Source organism: Mastomys coucha, unplaced genomic scaffold (genome assembly GCF_008632895.1).
Source record: "Mastomys coucha isolate ucsf_1 unplaced genomic scaffold, UCSF_Mcou_1 pScaffold22, whole genome shotgun sequence".
NCBI lineage: Eukaryota > Metazoa > Chordata > Mammalia > Rodentia > Muridae > Mastomys > Mastomys coucha.
This window is the reverse complement of record NW_022196905.1, coordinates 31,667,881-31,687,733: the sequence shown is the minus strand read 5'-3', so window position 1 is coordinate 31,687,733 and position 19,853 is coordinate 31,667,881. Positions and strand designations below refer to the sequence as shown.

The 19,853-nt window shown below is 50.1% G+C and overlaps 1 protein-coding gene across 3 annotated transcripts in view; it reads left to right on the top strand.

Annotated features, from left to right (window-relative positions):
• Evc (EvC ciliary complex subunit 1) overlaps nucleotides 1-18,439 on the top strand; it is a 38,370-nt gene extending 19,931 nt beyond the window's left edge. For 2 of the 3 annotated variants that reach the window (XM_031341908.1, XM_031341910.1), the window contains 11 exons: nucleotides 942-1,040; nucleotides 2,991-3,203; nucleotides 4,006-4,115; nucleotides 5,763-5,973; nucleotides 7,164-7,370; nucleotides 8,314-8,458; nucleotides 10,196-10,307; nucleotides 14,375-14,501; nucleotides 15,916-16,009; nucleotides 16,644-16,755; nucleotides 17,072-18,439. In XM_031341908.1, coding sequence (XP_031197768.1) covers nucleotides 942-1,040; nucleotides 2,991-3,203; nucleotides 4,006-4,115; nucleotides 5,763-5,973; nucleotides 7,164-7,370; nucleotides 8,314-8,458; nucleotides 10,196-10,307; nucleotides 14,375-14,501; nucleotides 15,916-16,009; nucleotides 16,644-16,755; nucleotides 17,072-17,195 — 1,554 coding nt within the window. In that variant the 3' untranslated portion in view covers nucleotides 17,196-18,439. The remainder of the gene's footprint in view (nucleotides 1-941; nucleotides 1,041-2,990; nucleotides 3,204-4,005; nucleotides 4,116-5,762; nucleotides 5,974-7,163; nucleotides 7,371-8,313; nucleotides 8,459-10,195; nucleotides 10,308-14,374; nucleotides 14,502-15,915; nucleotides 16,010-16,643; nucleotides 16,756-17,071) is intronic. The other variant, XM_031341909.1, reaches the window with a different exon arrangement.
• The last annotated feature ends 1,414 nt before the right edge of the window (nucleotides 18,440-19,853 follow it).

The following is a 19,853-nucleotide window of genomic DNA, read 5'->3' as shown; positions in this document are numbered from 1 at the left end:
GTCCCAAGATCTAGCTTAGACAAGTTAGCATGGCTGGTGTCCAGGGGACAGAGATGACAAGGGAGAGGTGAATGAATGCATGGGTGAGTGGATGGGTGAGTGAGAATGAATGAACACATGAATGGATGAATGGACACATAAATGGATGAACGATCCAAAGACTGAATGGGCAAATGAGTGGACACCAAGCCCCTCCAGCCCACCTTCAATGGCCCCCATTTCTAGTCCCTGCCCTCCAACCTCATCTCATTCCACTCCATACGATAGGCAGACAGAGGACACTACGGCATCCAGTTGTGGCAACTGCTGCTGCTCAATCAATGGGTGGCCTTGGCTCTTGTGTCCCCACTAGAAACCTTCACCTTCAGAGACTGTGTAGACATTTCTCCTGATAAGATGACCCCTGGACCTGCCCTCCGACTGTGAGAAGCCACTGCCTGTCCTTGTGCCCTATGTAGGCGCCTCTGATACCCTGCTAGCCTGCTCCACATTCAGCTGTTCTGTTGTCTCTCTGGAGGCAGGGTAAACTTCTGGATGGCAGGGCTTCTTTTGACTATATGGGCCTCTAATAACCTGTCTGCTTTACCCCAGGTTCCCCAGGTGGGTCCCCTGAGTATGGCAGGTTGATAGTACAGGATATTATCTGCTGACAAGGCATAGGAGAGGCGAGTAACAAGGGCAGCTCAGTGGACACTCCTTACATTAGTGTTAACAGAAGCACAGACTGGCTTCCTGGGAGCTGGATTTGAGGTCCTGGCCTCAGACAGTTTATAAGCCACTGAAATTGTGTGAAAGCTCCATGCCTCGGTTTCCTCACAATTATATCGGGGCGAATTTTCTTCCCATCTGAGATGGCAGTCAGTCATTTAGTGAGAATTTCCCAGAATAAAAAAAACAAAGAATGCAATTTCTACTGGACTCAGCTCCTGTTTTAACTACAGGCTTTTCATGAGGTCCTGGAGAGGCAGCGGCTGACACGGAGTGACCAGGAGGGGGACGAGGACACCCGGATCACTGAGGCCATGGCTGCGCTCTGCCAGGTATGTGACTGTATTACTGTTCTCATTGCTGTAACAAAATACCCAACACAACAACTTAAGAGAGAGTTGATTCTGGCTCTCAGTCTATCACAGTGGGGAAGGTGTGGCATCAGAAGTCTAAGGCAGCTGGTCGCATTACATCTGCAGTCAAGAACCAGAAAGATATGCATGCTGGTCCGCAGCTAGCCTCCTTTTATTTAACCTGGGATCTCTGCTCATGGAATGGCGTGGCTCACATTCAGGGTGAATGATTTCCCTCCTTGGTTAAGCATGTCCAGCGCTACCATCACAGACTGACTCATAGGTGTGTCTCCTAGATGACTCTGAGTCTGTCGGGTTAACAATGAAGATTGCAGTGGCTTAGCCAGAACACAGAGCAACCCTTAGCTCTGCATTTGTGGGAGAACCACTTGGTCCTCTTGTCCTCTGGGCTGAAACACTAAAGGCAGGGACAAGTAGCACTGAATTTGTTGTCTGAAGGGCCCATAGACCACATCTCTACCCTGGGCTCTTCCTGACCATGCTGAAAACTGGGAGGTTAAACCACTCTCGAATCTATGCATGGGCAAGTTAGAGCTGCCCTGCTCTCCTCGTGGCTGGCTATGAAGAAACAGGAAGAAATGCATCAAGGACCCCCCGGCCCCTGGTGCTGGTAAGCAAGGAAGAGCCACAGGCTGAGAGATGAAAACAAGGTAAAAGAAGATGCTGGTGAGGAAAGATAGAACACACACCTAGGGCTAGGCAGCATTGGGAGAGGTGCCCCAGGTGCCCAGCGTAGCGTCAGGTTCTGCTTTCCCATGTGGCCATGTGACCACTATCTGGTCCCTCTAGCCTTCTTTCTGCATCTACGTAATGGGGCATCAGTCTTCCTTCACAGTGGTACTGTGACAACTCAATGTCCGAGAGGCCTTGGGACAGCAGCTGGAGCTGGGGGCATCCCCGTTCACATTGACTCCATCACCAAGCCCTTACTTACCAGCACAGAGAGGAGAGTAAGGAACCACGAAGGCCCAGGGTGAAAGTGAACTCAAAGACACCTGTCTGGTGAAGTGCTCCTGAGTGGACCAGGAGTCAGTGCTCCACATTACAAAATCAGGGCTAAAGTGCAAAGACAGGAAGTGTGGCTGCCCTGACCAGAGCTGTCTAGTGTTGAACAGGTGTCATCAGTTGTGGCCTTGGGCTCCTCATCTGTAAACTTCTTTTTTTTTTTTTTTGTTTTTTTGTTTTTTTGTTTTTTTTTCGAGACAGGGTTTCTCTGTATAGCCCTGGCTGTCCTGGAACTCACTCTGGAGACCAGGCTGGCCTCGAACTCAGAAAACCGCCTGCCTCTGCCTCCCAAGTGCTGGGATTAAAGGCGTGCGCCACCACCGCCCGGCATTGTAAACTTCTTTTATAGTTTTATGGAATTAGATTATTTCTCCAAATATCTCTTCTGCTCCAACTCTTCTGCCCCTTCCCTGGGGGCAGCAGTGACCCCTGTTGAACCTTCTGGTCTCTTTGGTGCCTGATTCTCTTCACAGTGTCCATCCTGCTTCTGTTCAGGATTTCTTCTGCTTTGCCTTCCATTACACTGCTTCTCTCTTCACCTACTTCTAGATGACTGTAATTAAAATGGTACATCGAGTTCTCAGAACTTTTGAATTCTAAAACATCTAGTTGGTTCTTTTTAAACTAAGCAATGTTATTTATCATTGCAGCTCTTTGCTTATCTTGTGTAAGCGTGGCTTATAACACCATGAACAGAGCAGCCGCCACTCCTTAAGGTCCGTTTCCTATAATCTCCCTGGAATCCATATGGTGTGCTTGTGATAACGGCTATGTATGTGCATTTTGTTCCTATTGTCTGTTTTACTTGTGCCTCTTGTTCTCTATTTCAAGTTTAGAAGCTCAGACTCCTGCAAAGTGGGATGTGGAACCAGACCTGTAACCCCAGTGTGGTTCTTATTTCAGGAGCTGTACTGTGGCACCATGGAAACCTTCCAAAAGTTTGTAGACTCCCTGTTCCTGAAGACCCTCCCAGAAGTGAGCAGCCTCCCTGTGGCAGAATGTGAGGCCCTGCGGCAACAGGTCCAGGAGCAGGCAGCAAGGCAGCTGGGGCAGGCGGACCGATTCCGCAGACGACAATGGGGACTCCTGTGTGACCTCCTGGAGCAGGACAAACGGGTTTGTCTCCTGGGACCTGGGCTGGGCTGTGCATTTGAGATTTAGGGTGCTAGGGTGGGATTTCAGATACTGTACATCCCCTAAGGTCCTCTTAGAGAATACTGCACAGATGTGGCTGTAAACATCCAGAGATGTACTAAGTGCCAGAGTATGTGCTGGACATACTCAAGTCCCTGGAGTGATACGCAGTACCCTGAGGAAACCAAGTCAAAGTTTCAGAGCTTCCCCAGTGGTCATGGGCCAGGATGTGAGCACAACACTCACAAGTTTACCCAGGAAGTCAGGAGGCAAAAGGCAATGAAGCAGAGGACAGATGAGACAGAGCGGTAGCTGCAGGAACATGAAGGAGGGCTGGGAGAAAGGCAGGAGGGTTAGGGCCGAAGGAAGATGGAATGGCAGACAATGTGAGCAGAAGTTGGAATGGTGGACCAGCGAGCCTGAGTGCACAGCAGCTCTGGAAGCTGGACCAGGCAAAGAATCATGGACCTGGGGAGTGGAAGTCTAAGCTGCACGGGCCTCAGTTAAGACCTGTGCTCCATCCATACCCTACATGCAGACTCCTAAGTCTCTGGGCTGATAGAGACAGAGCCTGCTAACACTCAGAAGAGTGAGAAAGGCCTCTTAGTGATGCAGGTCTTGTTGCAGCACTGTCTCGTTGAGTGAGATAAGAGCCTTCCTTCTGCAGAGGACTGTGGGAACAAGCAAAAATTAAGAGGATCAGGAAAGAAGGGCACTTGTTAAAAAGTCAGGGGCCGATGGAGCAACTGCTGCTGCTCATGCACCACTGTCTCTGTGAGCACAGGTGTGGCTGGAGGAGGGTACGCTGTCCACGATGCTGCAGAGGCAGCTGCGGGATCACCACTCGAGCACCATCCACGGGGTCCTGAGCCGATTCAGTGGCCTCTCCGAAGAGTGAGTATGAGCCCTGAAGGATGAGCTCTGTGTGTGAGAGACTCCAGGTTAGCTTCAGCATGCTAATATGCAAGGTGGACATATCAGCTGTCCCCTGCCTTCCCCTGACAATAAAGATGGACCATTTCAGTTTCCTTCTCTGGAAAGTGGGGCTAACAGAACCTGTTTCACTGAATTCTGCTTGGTAAGGACTTTTTGGAATAGTTCTTGTGAGGTAAATTTATACATATTTGTTTTGGTTACAGTTCCAGATGTTTCGTAAATTTGCAGTTTCACTTCTGCTACTGCATGTAGTCCAGATGTTGGAAGTTTCTATCACCACAGAGATCTTTGTGCACGTTTACAGTCACGCTCTACATATCAATCAACTGTATATTTTCTTTCCACATTTTTGCTATTCATGTGGTGGTTTTTTTTTCTGTTTAGTGAAAATATTTCTCCTTGTTTTCCAAGAGAAAAATTGCAGATTTTTTTTAATTACTAATCTTTTTCCAAGAACCTGATTTACACAGGTAGCAGGTGTGTGGCTGTAGGTACAGAAGCAGGAGTGTGCCCGTGGTAGAGGTGACCATAACAGCAATGGGTTGGTATGGCTACAGGTGTGTGGCTGTTGTGGTGGATGGATCAGGAGCAGGGATGTGGCTTTGGCAGTATTTGGTACAGGAAGGGAGTGACTATGGTAGAGGGCTTCAGGACCACAGACATGTGGACAGGAGACAGACAGCAGGTGCATGGCTGTTAGAATGGGTGATATAAGTGAAGCATCAGAAGGAGCAACATAATCAGGGTGGCCCAGAGTGACCCAGGGAACATTGCCAGTTCGCCAAGGTTCAGGTAGCCTGGAGTCTATGTCCTGAGTTGTACTAGTATTTAGTCCATTTATATTTAATATAAACCGGTCTTCTCTCTGTTTCTCGGGATTCAGTTTTATACTTCCTAGGCTTTCCCACCACACTCCACACTAATTCTGCACTGTTCCATTCTTTTGGTCCAATGTGTTACCTCGTAGCTCTCCTGTTGTCTATTTTCCACTCAAAAAAAGAAAAAGGTTCATTTTTTCCTGTTTATATGATTTTTATTGACCACAGATGAATACTTGTTGAGTGACTGAAGAGATAAGATCCAGCTTTGACTTGTCTTACTCCCAGTAGGGATTTTAGGTCATGGCAGATGAATCTCATCCCCTGGGGACTGACTAACTTTCTGGCAGGACTTCGTAAAGTGTGGTGACTCCACATCTCCAAGCTGAGCGTCACAGCAGAAAACTTTGAGTGTGTCCTATGTCTCTGCCTTTTGTCAGTCACTGGTTGCCAAGGTTCTGTCCAGCTTCCCAGCCTTTTGGCAGCACTGCACATTGTAAACAAAGCATTGGCCCCTTGCCGGCTTTGGGTTGTCTTGACCCACTGACATGGGAACTCAAGTCCTTAGATTGGCTTTAAATGTGTTTAGGAATTGTGTATGAAATGGAACTGGGCATGTACCATAGCCACTGCATGGACCTCCGAACTTACAAAGGACATGATTGGATGTTACTAGGTGGGTAGTGGGATGGTTGACTCCCGTTCCTCCTGTGGGTGTGGCTCCTCGGAAGGTGCCTCGCTGTTCAGAGCATCCAAGAGCTCTGAGCAGCCTTGCTTTCTCCCACAGGTCCACACGAGGCATCCTGCAGGGCCACGAGCTGCTGCTATGCTCTGCCCTGCGCAGACTGGCCCTTCGAGGCACCGCCATCACTGCCCTGGCTCAGATGAGGCTGTCTGGGAAGAAGAGGCTCCTGCAGGAGCTGCATGAGCAGCTGGCGTTAGAGCAGGGTGTGTCCCCATGCCTGGAGGAGCATCAGTGGCAGCTGCTCAGAGCCCTGGTGAGAACACAATGTTCCCTCTGCCCCAAGCCCTGCTGAGGAGCGGCCTGTTAGAACCCAAGTTCCAGCCCCGCTTGCCACATCAGGATCCTGACACCCAGGGGGTTGCAGGGCAGTGTGACAAAAGGGACAGGTTGGGACCTGACTCACAGGACCTTATTACCTTTCAAGATGGGGAGCCAAGGGCTGAGGTCAACATAGAGGTGGGCAGTTCCCTCCCCAGACTTTGTTCCTTACACATGAATGTACTCTAGTGTCCTGACAATGCCCGTCTTTCTGTGTGTATTAGATCCTGATCTCTTAGGAGGACTTCAGGTACCCCAGAGGGGATCGAAGCTCACAACCCTTCTACATTAATCACCTCATGCCCCAATTTCCCTACTGTTCAACACTGAAGTCCTATGATTAGGGTTTAAATGTGTACATTTGAGGGAACACAGTCCAACTCATAAAGTAGGGGACAGAGGTAATGCTGATGTGGTCACACATATTACTAGGGATTCTAATGACAGCTACGTGGACAGGATTCCACCAGGGGTCTAAGTAAAGTCTTATAGAGGATGGCACAGCCAGCATGCAGGTACCAGGAAGAGGCCCTTCCTACTCTGTGAAAGTTTAAACAGATTGAAATAATTGGCAAGCAGCAAAGCTGGGGTTTGAACCCCTAAAAGGTGACCCTGGTCTCCTGTGTGGAGCTCCTAAGCCATAGAAGTTGAGAAGGCTTCTGCCTTGCTTCCAGTACAGGAGCTCAGTCTCTTGCTCTTCCTTGGAGGCTTCAAAGGAGCAAGCAGATTAGCTCTCTAGCTCCAGTTCCCAACTCCCCCATCTCTCCACCCTAAGCAAGCACACACAGTCCCCCACCCCATGTACCCTGCCACAGTTTCTGTGATGTCCCCAAAGCTGAATCCAATCCCAACCTGGCTCTGCTGTGGGTCTTTTAGATAGTCTTCCAACCTCTCTGAGCCTCTAAATCTTGTCAGTCCTACTGTTCAGGCTTGGCAGTGTTTGAGAAGGATGAATAAGGCCTTCCTTTTATGAGAGGCCACGGCTGCCCCTGAGCATACGGTTGGTGCTCAACCAATGTCTTTGGATGAGGGAGGGGACTCTCAACAGACAGGGCTTCAAGTCTTGAATCTGCCCACCCTTTCAGCCTTTCCCAGCCTTCAGGCTCACACATTCTTCCCTTGTAGGAGGCGCGGATCCAGGAGGAGGCAGCCAGGTTGGAGGATGAGGCACAGCAGACCGGTCTGCAGCTCCAGCAGCAGCTGCTGGCAGAGGCGCAGGAGGCAGGACAGCTGCTACAGCTGCACTCGGAGCGGGCCATTGGGCAGGCACTGCTGGTACATGCTAGGAATGTGGCCAGCAAAGGCCGGACCAGGGATAAGGAAGACTTTAAGGTGAGAGCCAGGCCCTGTCCCTCAACACCAAGGGGCTGGAAGAATGGCCACTAATGGCACTCTCCCTGCCCCTTTGAGCTTCCGGCCTTCAGCATGTGCCTGGCATGTCAGCAGAGAATCACCCTGCCCACACAGAGAGGCCCTGAGCTGGGTCCTGTCAACTCTGTGTTCTACATCAGCTCCAGGTGCATCTTGCTTCTCTTCCCACTACCCATGGCACAGCAAAACCAGATCCAAACTAAGAAATATGGCTTTTCCTAAGTCTTTCCTGACAGACCCTGGTGGCCTCATGATCCACAGAGCTCAACCTGGATAAGTGAGCCGTGGCTTGCTGTTTCCGGTGCTGGGGCTAAATGGCAGTGGTCAAAATACTTACAGTGGTCATGTGATCTGAGTGAATTCCCCACCCTACCTCCTCAGATTTCCCACAGCCCAGGCTGAGTGAAGATCATCCTTCCCATTGTGCAGATGGAGAAACTGAGGCTTCTTACTATACAGAAGACACATTGAAGGCCTGGCAGATAGTGGGCAACAGAAATGAACTTGGAGTCGGGTCTCGGCTCATCTCCAAGTGCCCACCCTACATCCTCTTGGTTGCCCCTGGATCCATGAGGCAGAGGGCCGTGGTGTCTGTGACCTAGCAACCACAGATGTGTATGGCCTGACAGGATGAGGGAAGTGATGGAGTCTCTCAACCCAAGGCTCTGTGCTAATGTTCAGGAAGGAAATGTCCTGCCACCGGCAGGCTCCTCTAATGTCACATCTTATTGGCTAGAACTAGATTTAAACCACCATCTTAATCGTTCTTGCCGCAGGAAAGTGAGATTATCGTGGCTGCATGAGTCCTGGCCAGCCCAGGTTAGAAGCAGGTAGAAAATACAGTGCAGGACAGGTGGCTCCACCTGTGACCTTCGGTGTCCCTGTCTCCTTCTGCTTTCCACAGAGGACACTGGTAGAGACAGTGGTGGAGAGCGTGTATGTGACCAGCACTGGTGTCGACCGCCTCGTGCAGGTGCATTACCAGGGCATCGGGAAGCTCCTGCAGGCCCATGAGGAACAATTGCTGCAGCGCCTGAAGACCCTGCAGGGTAGGTGTCTGCCCGTGGAGAGGCTGAGGAGGGCTTTGCAAGGATGTGGCACACCTGGGGAGAATCGTGTGTGTGTGTGTGTGTGTGTGTGTGTGTGTGTGTGTGTGTGTGTGTATGGGTAGGTGGGTGGGTGTGCATGTGTGCGTGTGCGTGTGGATGTGTGTGTGCACTTGTGCATGTGCGCATGTGTGTGTGCACGTGCGAGCGCATGAGTACGTGTGTGTGTGCGTGTACATGTGTGTATGCATGTGCGTGTGTACATTTGGTGCACGTGCGTGTATGCATGCAAGTGTGCATGTGTGTGTGTGTTTCCCTTGTGTGTGTGTGTATGTGTGAGTTTCCCTTTTTGACTCCAAAGCCCTATAAAGGGGTGCTTTGAAGGTCATGTGTGTGCAATAAGTCTAGATGGTTTATGAGAAGCACCTGGAATAAATGATGAGAAATGGAAGCCATTCCATCTTTGAGCTTCCTGGTGGCCAAAGACATGCAGTAACCAACCGTGAGTAAGAGCAGGCCCAACAGAGCTCCTGGGGCCCTGAGATTGCTCTACCCATAACGCATCACTTCCTACTGTGCTACCTGTGAAGCCGTGGATGGCAGCCACCCTTCCTACAACAACTCTTAAATAACACCCAGAGCTCCCTACAGGCTGCTCCTCTCCTTCCATTCACCCTGCGCAAGGGTCTGCACAGAGTTTCACCAACTCCAAAGCTCACACACTCTGCTGCTTTCCCCCCAAGATGGGCTGGAATTGAGACGCAGGAGGAGGGGCAGGAGGAAGGTCCTGGAGCATCTTCCATGACTGTCACTGCTCTCAGCTGGTCTCAGCTGGTCTCAGCTGCCACCTGCCCCACCTTTGCCCCATTCAGGAGGATTCACCCGAGATCTGGCGTGCTCTCGGGAATCCACTAGTGGCTGCAGGTTTCCCAGCAGTTTCTCTAAGAGCTTTGAGCTTGCTTAGCAGAAGACGCTGGCTCATCCCTGCATACACTCAGTACCAGGGCCTACATCTACTCACACTAGGTCTCAGCTGATTCTCTGTGGGGTTGGGATCCCCCTCCCCCAGTCCTCTGAGCTCTGGCAGCCCAGCTTTGCTGCAGGGACTTGACACTGCGTCCCTGGTGGACTGTAGCCTGGATGTTGGATTATTTGACTGAGAGGCGCCTCCGGGAGGTTTGTCTGTCATCTGCGGCCAAGCTAAAATTCCTGGGGTAAAGGTGGCACCAGAGTACTTATGCCACAGACAGCACCCTAAGCCGGGGCAGCCCAGGGAAGCGCATCACTTTACTTAAAATAATAATGAGTCACAAGCCCTCTGAGCAGGAAACCCTGCAAATAAGAAAGCTGTAGGCAGCAGGTGTGAGGTCAAGGCCAGATGCCTGCTCCTCTGAGAATGCTCACACTGGCATCTCGAGGCCCACCAAAGCCCCCGTTCAGCTCACCCAGCCCTTCTCCCTGCTGTGTGACTCTGACTCTGGAAGGTCTGCGACAGCATTTTGCTATGGAAGCTTGCTTGTCACCTCTCCTTGCTCCTGACAGATAGCTAGAGAGGAGCCATGGGTGCTGCTCTGCGCCAAAGCTCCAGTGACATTCTCTTCCAGGTGCTGGTGCTTGTGACACGTTATGAACAGGTGTATTCTGCTCACCCCTTGCCCTGACCCCCAACCTCACACAGGCCTAGCAGAGTCTACCTTCCAAATGCACATCTTGACTGCCTTGTTGTGTCTGTGGGTCCAGGTGAGAGAATCAATGCTTACAAACTGTGGAAGAAGCAAGAATTCAGTGACTCACCATTGGAGAACCAAACAGCGGATGGTACCCACGGAGCTTCCCAGGGGGTACAGCTGAGGTGGGGCTCAGGGTTGTATGTGGGGGGTCTCTGCATGGGGTGCACTTTACTCTACATTGTGGGCTTGGGATCCTGCATGGTCTGCCTGTTGATGAGGGTGTTATCTCTCTCATAGCCAGCTCTGAAGCCTCTCTCAATCATACCTTGGGCTCCCCAGAAAACAGGCTCAATGTGAGAATTTGTATGAAGACTGGTGTGTGTGTGTGTGTGTGTGTGTGTGTGTTTATGTAGGTGCAGGTGTATGTTGCAGCGTGGGGATAACTTCGACTGTTATTCCTCAAGCACTGTATACCATGATTTTTAACAGCATCTCACTGGCCTGGAACATGCCAAGCAAGCTCAGTTGGCTGGCCAGTGGGCCCCAGAGACCTGGCTGTCTCCTCTTCAACACTGGGATGACAAGCATGCTCCACCACATTCAGCTTTTTTAAAAAGCATGTATTTTGAGGAGCTAACTCAAGCTCTCATGCTTGTGAGACATGCACTCCCCATCTCCCCAGCCCTGGTTGTGTGTTGTTAACCTGGAAAGTAAAGGTGGGGGGCAAAGGCATGTTTCATGGCAATGTCCCCTGCAGCTCAGTGGGCTCCACAGGCTCAGCACCCTAGCTTCCTTCATTCACCTGCTACCTTGCAGACCAGAGGGTCAGAGTTGGGTCAGCTTGTCTGGTTTCTGTCAGTCATGTAGGACTAGAATCAAATGGCCACTTAGCTGGACTCTTCTTGCAGGGTCATGGGAAGAGTGGTTCCCCAATTTACTGAGGACAAATGTCCACCAGCTGCAGGTGGGCTGAGGAGTTGCAGAGGCAGTGCTGACTGAAGTGGCTTTGGGAGACCTGGCCTTGAGCTTTCCCTGGGACACTTCTTGCTGGTCCCCCAAAGGAAGCCTCAGAGGCAGGCTGTAAAGCAGGGAGACCCAGGCTTAGACAGAGCATCTACTACTGAGAGCAGCAGAGGCCAGCATCACATCAAGGAGGGACCACGCCCATATAACAGAATTGATCCCAGTCTCAGTAGGCTGTCTGAGTAAGTAAAAAACATGGCTTCCCTGGACCAAATCCCATACCCTACCCAGAGTCCTCTGCCTGGACACTGGCAACCATCAGCAGGTAACCACTGCTATGCTTCAAGACCCAGGTTTGCCCCAACCTTCCTTAAGTTGATAGAGCATGGGCCAGCAGTTCTTAGATCTCAGGTACAGAGGTATGATTGGTTTTGCCATTAAATATACAGAATCCATACCTCTACTCCCACCCCCACTCCTAGTACCTTGAAACAAAGATGTGATCACAGAATTGTAGGAGAAGCTCAGAGGTCCACATTTTCATCACGTGGGCTTCAACTACTAGAAAGACCATTACGATTGGAATGTGGTCCAGGGCCTAGCTTTGACAAGACAGGCTTCAGTAGCCATCCATTCTAACTCCACATGGTTTATGAGAGAGGAGACCCAACCTGACAGAGAGGATGCTACGGTCTCTCCTTGAGTCCACAGTAAACTCAGCCTCCTTGAAAGTCAGGGAGGGAGCATGCTGCAAAGCCAGGGACTGCTCTGTCACAGGTGTTATGTGTCCAATACCCATCCCTCCGAAGCCCTCGATGAAGGCAAGGCTAGACCATTAAACAAACAAATCAGAGGTTTCCCCCATGTGACTCCATGGATGAGAAGATCAGGGTGACGTGGAAAGACTATATCCCCAGGATAGAAAGAGCTTTGGGGAGCAGGAAAGAAGTAGGTAGGATATCCTACTTAGGGTTTATGTCCAAGGGAACCAGAGTCGACCTAGCTAGGTCTCTGTTGCTGTGATAAAACACCAGGACCAAAAGCAGTCTGGGGAGAAAGGGTTTGTTTGGCTTATATGCCCCTGTCACAGTTCCTCATGAAGGGAAGCCAGGGCAGGAACTCAAGGCAGGAACCTGGACACAGCTACCATGGAGGATTGTTGCTTAGTGGCTTTCTTTTCATGGCTTGCTTATATAACTCAGGACCATCTGCCCAGGGATGGCACAACCTGGATGAGGCTGGACCTTTCCACATCTATCATTAATCAAGAAAATATCCCACCCAGTTGACTACAGGCCAATCTGATTGGACCAATTTTCTCAGTTGAGGCTTCCTCTTCTTGGGTGATTCTATAGAGTTTTTGACAAGCTGACAAAAAAAAAAACCTAACCATCATAGTCAACATACAAGCAGAGATTCACTCACACACACACACACACACACACACACACACACACACACTTGGCTGCAGCACTGTCCACAATGATTAAGGTAATGAATCAGTCTACTGTTCCATCAATGGACAAATGGATGAGATAAATGTGATAAACAGGTAGAGATAAAATTCGATTGAGCTTTTGAAAAACATGGCATGTCATCTACGAGGAAAATAGATAGACAGGTGATCACTATGTTGAATGAGATGATCCAGCCTCAAAATGACAAGCATACATTTCTGTTTTAGGCAAAATCTAGATTTTTTTTTTAAATATGTAAGTATGTGTAAATAGCTGTCTTCAGACATACCAGAAGAGGGCGTCAGATCTCTTTATGAATGGCTGTGAGCCACCATGTGGTTGCTGGGATTTGAACTCAGGACCTTCAGAAGAGCGGCCAGTGCTCTTAACTGCTGAGCCATCTCTCCAGCCCCAAAATCTAGATTTTTAAGATGTGGAATTGGAAGGGGGAATCTTAGGGGGGAAGGAAAGTGATGAGTGAGGGGCAGGGGGAGACAAGAGATAGCAAAATGATCAAGGTATGATGTGCATGTGTGGAGATGTTACAATGTAACCCAATATTGTGCACAATTAATGTGTGCTAATAGGGTTTTCAAAGGGAGGGGTGAAAAATTAAACTATCACAATATCTGTCTGGCCAGAAATATTTTTAATTAAAAAATGATGAATAGACAGATAATGGATAGGTAGATAGATCATGAGTGAATGTAGCATAGATGTTTGGATAGTGGATCGTAGATAAATGAATGGAGGATCATGCATGGATTGATGGGTCATGAATGGATGAATCATGGGTGGATGATGGATAGATGGATAAATGGATCATGGATAGACTGATGGATTATGGTTGATTAGATAAGTCATTAATAGGTGGGGGTAGATAAATAGGATGGATGGATGGATGGATGGATGGACGGACGGACGGACGGACGGATCACAAATGGATGGATGATTTGGTCTTACAAGATGAATAGAAACTTACAGGACAAATGCAAGGAAGCAAGGGAAAGAATTCCATCGGCTCACAGAGCGTGAAGCAGAGGCGAGGTGGCATTCGTATGCCTTGTGTCCCCCAGGACAGCCACCTATTGATGCTAAAAGTAGCTTCTACCTTCAGAGCTACAGTCAGTCTTTTTGAAAATTGACCCTGAAGATTAGAAAGGAAGAAGGCAGCAGTTGCAGACTATAGACCAGGAGTAGATGTCATTGTTTGCAGAGGGCCAGAGCAAGGTGTGCTGAGGAGGGAGAGAGACAAGGGTTCTGTGTCCAAGAGGGAAGGTGGTACTCTCTGTGTGAGGGACTTGGCCTATACCCAACCTATTCCTACTTCTCATAATTAATAGGATGATACATTAAGGCTTTCTCAGACACTGTCCCAGGACCTGAGCTTCCTCCGTGGTTCCAGAAGGCCTCTGGTCCTTTCACAGGAACTTCTCTCCTTAGGTACAATTGTCTGCTCATGAGATGATGCCTGTGTGCAGTTCTTTGTCCCCCACCTGACAGTGTCTTGCTTGCCTTCTGTCTTGCTGATATCTCTAGGCTTTCCTAGGAGTCTAAGCCCAGGATTAGTACAGGATCCCTTAGACTTCCCCATGCTTTATGGCCATGCAGCCTCAGGGTCAGATCTAGACTCCTGGAAGAACGTGGCTACAGCATTGCATGCACATGTTCTCTTGGCTCCCCCTTTTGTTCCAGGGCTCAAATGCAGCTAAGGCTCTCAAGCCCTTTGTGCAGCATGTTTCCATGAGCAGTATGACTTCTGGGAGGGTTTTGTAGGGACCTATTGCCCGAGGGTTCCAATAGTGTTAACCATCCCTTCACGCCACCAGGATGCTATCACAGCAGAAGAAGCTCCTGGACCAGTTCACAAAGCACCAGCAGGGCCGCCTGAACTCTCAGAGGCAGAAGGCACAAGAGCTGGACCGGCTGGAAACCCAGCTTGAGACCCAGCTGCAGGTAGTTTCAGAGATGTGTCACTAGGCAGTGGCATAGTGTACCGGCCTCTGTGCCCCACTCCAGACCTCTCCATTTCTCTTTGTCTATGGCATCTTTGACTCTTTGAATTCCATTGGCCACCGCTGTGTGACTTTCTTGAAGGAACACAAGCCCTTTGGGGATAGCAAGTCCCATGTGACCCTGGTATGCAGTGCACCGCTGAGCAGGCTGCCTGTGGTTTGGGAAGTAGTGAAGGAATGAGTACTTCCCTGTGGTGCAGACCACCACCAAGAGGGCTGCAGGGCATTGGGGCTGCCATCTCGGCCTCTTGAGCTGTGCTGACAGTAACAAAGACTCGCTCTACATAGACCATTCAGGGAGGCTGAGCTCCCGGGTTATAAAGTGGACACTTTAGCACAGAAAAGCCTCAGCCTGGAGGATTAGGATGTGTGGCTGTACTGAGTTATGACGATACTCCCAACGTATCTGCCTTTTAAACAGTATCAGGGGGGTGGCAGGATGCTTTCAAACAGAATCAAGGAAAGACAGGATGGCTCCGCAGCTACAAGGCACTTTCTGCTCAAACCTGGACCCGAGTTCCATCCCCAGGACACATGATAGAAGGAGAAAACTTACTTCCTGGAGCTGTCCTCTGGACACCATGTGTGCACTGTGGTACACACACATCCCGTCTCTCTCTCCCTCCCTCTCTCTCTCTCTCTCTGTCTCTGTCTCTCTCTCTGTCTCTCTGTCTCTCTGTCTCTCTGTCTCTCTCTCTCTCTCTCTCTCTCTCTCTCTCTCACACACACACACACACACACACACACACACACACACACACCTACCACCATCCAACCACCCAACATATAAGTAAATAAAATGTAAAAGAAAAATCAGAGTTTCAGAATGAAGGGATATGGCAGTGGTTTGGCCTTTTCTTTGTCCATCTAGCCAGGGTTGGCAGTAATGACAGCTGTTGTTAAGAATCCTCTTAATGACAAGCTTTTGTTCCCAAGGGTTCCTTGCAGATGGTAGCAAATCTGAGAGCTCTCAATATCAAATGTGAATATCAATTGAAGGGGTGGCTTCAGGGATCCTGACTACAGATCAGGAGACTGAGTATAGACACACAGTAGTAAACCTTCTGGGTCTTCTAGCAGCCATATACTGAAGTGGAACAGAGCTGGTGTTTGGCAATGGCTAAGCCTCCAAACTGTCCTCATTTGTAGACAGGTTTTTGAGAATAGGAAAGAGGACCCAGGTGTCAAGAGAAGCAACCTCCTCCATGCCTCTGACCTAGTCCTGACATCTTGGGGTGGGGTGCTGCTTGGTAAATCTACACTGGGACATGAGATATGGCCATCAGCCATCCTTCACAGTGTAAGGCTTCATCTCAGTGGCAGGCAACCGACTTTCTTCCATTTGTGTCTATCAGGAAGCTGAGCAGACCTTTATCTCAGAGCTAGCGACATTGGCCCGAGTGCCCCTTCCTGAGAACAAGCCATTCTCCAACAAGCGAGGACTGCCAGGTAAGTCCCTGCAGCAGGAGGGGCTCTGAGCTTAGAAGTGTGGATACCAGTCCACAGACACTATTAAATATCTATGTGGCCTTGGGTATCCTGCACAGCTTCTCTTGGCTCTCCTAGTCTCTGTAACTGAGCAGGCTCAGGACATCCCAGAGACCCTGGCTCTCTAGCAACCCACCACCACCACCATGCCAGTTCCTGGCTCCACTACTCTTCTGCCTCATCTTATCCCCACCTCTACCTTCCCATGCGTGAAATGGGAAAATTACATCTCTTACCCCTCCCAGAGATATTTTGGGACATCATAACCTGCTGTCATCTGTTGGTGGAAGTGATTCACAGCTATTGCCCCCAAATCTCTGGCCTGTACCCGAATTGTACCCTCTATCTCTCCCCCTTCCTGTATCCTGCATGCTGTGGATGAAGCAGAAACAGGGAACCTGGTGCACCCAGTTCCATCCCAGCTCTGTCAAGAACAAGCTGTGAGGTGTGGGAAACACTTTATGATGCTCTTCTTGCTTGGTAATGATGTGGGTATGCTGGATACAAAGCCCACTTCCCCACTAAGGTGTCTCATAAACTGTGGGAGCAGGAAGTGCCGTCTAAAAGCCACCCTGGCTCTGTCTTTCTTCTACAGAGAAGCCAGTAAGGACCAAAAGGAAGAAGCCCCCACCTCGGGAGAGAGAGGACCTGGGGCTACCAAACGATGACCACCCTTCCTTGGCTGACCACACCACAGGACCACTCAGGTATGAGGGGTTCCAGCCCACTGCCTTTCTCCTGCCCCCTGTCAAGTGTCTGGAGTCTGGCAATGACTCTTCTTGAGGTGTTCATGTGAGCCCAGGAAGTGCTAGGAGTAGAATTTGAGAATGGTAGACAGGGAGGGACCATAGCAGGAGGTGCCTGCTCTGCTGGGAACTTTCATTTGTGAATCGGCCCTGGGGCTGCTGGGTCAGCTGAGCCAGGATCTCCGTTATCCTCTGGCACTGGGTAGCTTCTGCCTGCTTTTTATATATCACATGCACTGGGAAGTTTCACTTCTTCTGGCTGGTCCTGCATCCACAGTGCAACCTACTCAGCATTGCCTACCATCCGTGTCCACAGCAGTGGAAGGCTGGGTCAGCAGGACAGCGAAGCTGGCGATGGAGAAAGCACAAGGAAGATGCTGCAGAAAAGAAGCAATCTGTAGTTGGAGCCTCTGCTGGGATGGACTTGCCATGCACCTCACTTCCTCTGCGTGACTGGGGGTGTGGGGAGAAGAAGAAGCCAGATGAGAGAGGAGATGCTACCCACCTTAGAGAGTGAAGATGGCGAGACAATAGCATCGAGTGCCTGGGATCATTGGAGATGGTGGGGACATGCCCTTGCGTATGTAGCATCTCTGCTTTCACCCTGGTCCTCTTGCCCTGGTCTCTACCTCCCTCAGGAGGGCCCTCTACCTCTACCCTCCAGCCTCACACAGGATTCTGTGCTGCCTAGCAGTCTGGCTAGAGATTGGAGACCCCTGATTCCAGCATGCATGAAGTCCTGCCCCATCAGGGTCTTAGCATGGCTGGTATTTTCTGGGCCTGAGGTCACTGTTTCACCTCCATTGCTCCACAGTTATCTCCTGTCCCTGGTTGCTCTGGCTGCCAGGGTCCCGACCAGGACCAACTTTTGGCCTTGGTATTTCTATCTGTTGGCTCAGGTAGCCCTGGGACCTGGTCACCCAAGGATGTGTGAGTCTCAGGGCCAATGTTCTTGGCATAGCCACGGAGTTCCATACACACAGACTGTTCTGATCCACTCAGTACATGGGGTCCACACTTGCCTGTCACATACCACAAGGGGTCCTCTGTGGGCAGGGAGAGCACAGAAGGATGCTGCTCCTACTGTCAGGCTTTACTGAAGAGAGGAAACCTTCCCCTGAGGAGACACCCACAGGTCACCTGCCCCTCTGAGGGATGATTAGGGCTTCCATAAGCTTTAAAACCAACAGTACTTGCCCCATAGGCCAGAGGCCTTTCCCACCCAGGGGGCTATCTCTTCCATCAGCATCAAGGATTCCCAGTCATCACTGTCAGCATTTGGGTATGATTACTCATTGTTTGGGTTCAAAAGCTGCTGATGCCAAAGATGGGACCTCTCATGTCAAACCCAGACCCATGTGGAGCTGGGAGGTTGTGGGTGGCACACACTGGTACGTTTGAGGATGAGAGTTGTCACTCAGTGAAAACACACCTTCAGGTTCACTGTTCTTGGGAAACACCTCCTGAGGAACACCAGTGTGCCTGGGAGTGATGCCTGAGGCGGAGAGAACTCGTGACTAAGGACTTGGCTAAGACAGCAGCCAGTGTTCCTTCTTCCCCCACCTCCACTCCCCAGCCTCCTGTGCCTTAACCTTGCACATGAGCCAACCCTGGCTCTTCCTGAATAAAGAACTCTACTCCAGGAGTTGTGCTTGGCTGTTTCAGGCATGTGGGGGCCCAAGCTGTCCTGTACATCGAAGGACAATGAGCAGCAGCCCTGGGGGTCTACCCACTAGATGCCCACCGTACTCAACCATTTACCTCCAGTGTTTCTCAGTGACAGGTCAATGTGTGTCTCCCCTGGCAAGCCCAGAACAGCACACCCCACTGGTTTCTGTGACCTAGGAGTCTCCTCAGGAATCTTTTGGACTTTCTGGGAATTTTAGGTTCTTAAAATGAAAACTACAACTGGCTAATTAGAAGTCAGCCATACTGCTTTTGTGTGTTTGTGTGTGTGTGTGTGTGTGTGTGTGTGTGTGTGTGTGTTTACATGTGGAGGCCAGAGCTGACCTCAAAATCAGAGATCCAGATATCCACCTGACTTAGCCTCCAGAGTTCCAAGTGCAAGGTTTGTGCCTGGACTTTATTCAATTCACTTTGGGGGAGGAAGAATGGGGAGAGGCTTCTCATTGGCCTGGAACTCAGCAGCTAGGAGAGGCTGCCTGGCCAGAAGGTCCTCATGCTCAGAAACCAAGCACTTTAAGAACTGAGACACCTCCCCTGTAATCATTTTTAACAACCAGATCCACCCCGTTTCCCAACCTGCCCGGAATGGGTTTGGTTCCCAACACGAGTCCACAGTGCCCTCTGGTGGTTCTAACGTTGCATATCACCTAACGAATCTGGAAAAGCTCTGGTTTCCTTCCTGCAAGGATCCTGCTTGCATGGGGGTCACTATTGTCACCTAAGTCCTCTGGTTTGATAGTGTGACAAACATAAATTATGTTGCTCACCTCCTCCAGCACCTAGACTGGCCAGGTAACCCAAGTTTCTTAGGGTTTCTATTGTGTGATCAAACAATGACCAAAAGCAGCTTGGGGAGAGAAGGATTTATTTCAGCTTACAGTTCCATGTCACAGTCCATCGCAGAGGGCAGGAACCTAAGGCAGGAACCTGCAGGCAAGAACTAAAGCAGAGGCCTTAGATCCACACTGCGTACTGGCTTGCTCCTCATGGCTTGCTCAGCCTGCTTTCTTATAGTATTCAGGACCATCTGCCCAGGAGTGGCACCGCCCACACTAAGCAGGGCCCTTACACATAAACCACCAAGAAAATGCCCTACAGATTTACCTACAGTCCAATCTTATGGGGGGGGCTTCCCTCAACTAAGATTCCTCCTCTCAAAACACATCACTACTCAACTGCCATCCTTCCTTTCTCATGTGTACCCAGGATAGCGAGTTAATATTAGTCTCACAATAGAAAACAGCTCATCTTCAAAAGTCCACAGGCCTTAACATCCATCTTAAAGGTTTAGTCTCTTTAAAACATCCAAAGTCACCCTTCCCTTCTCCTCTCCTCTGCCATCATGTATTCTACACCTGATTCGGCTTCTCAAC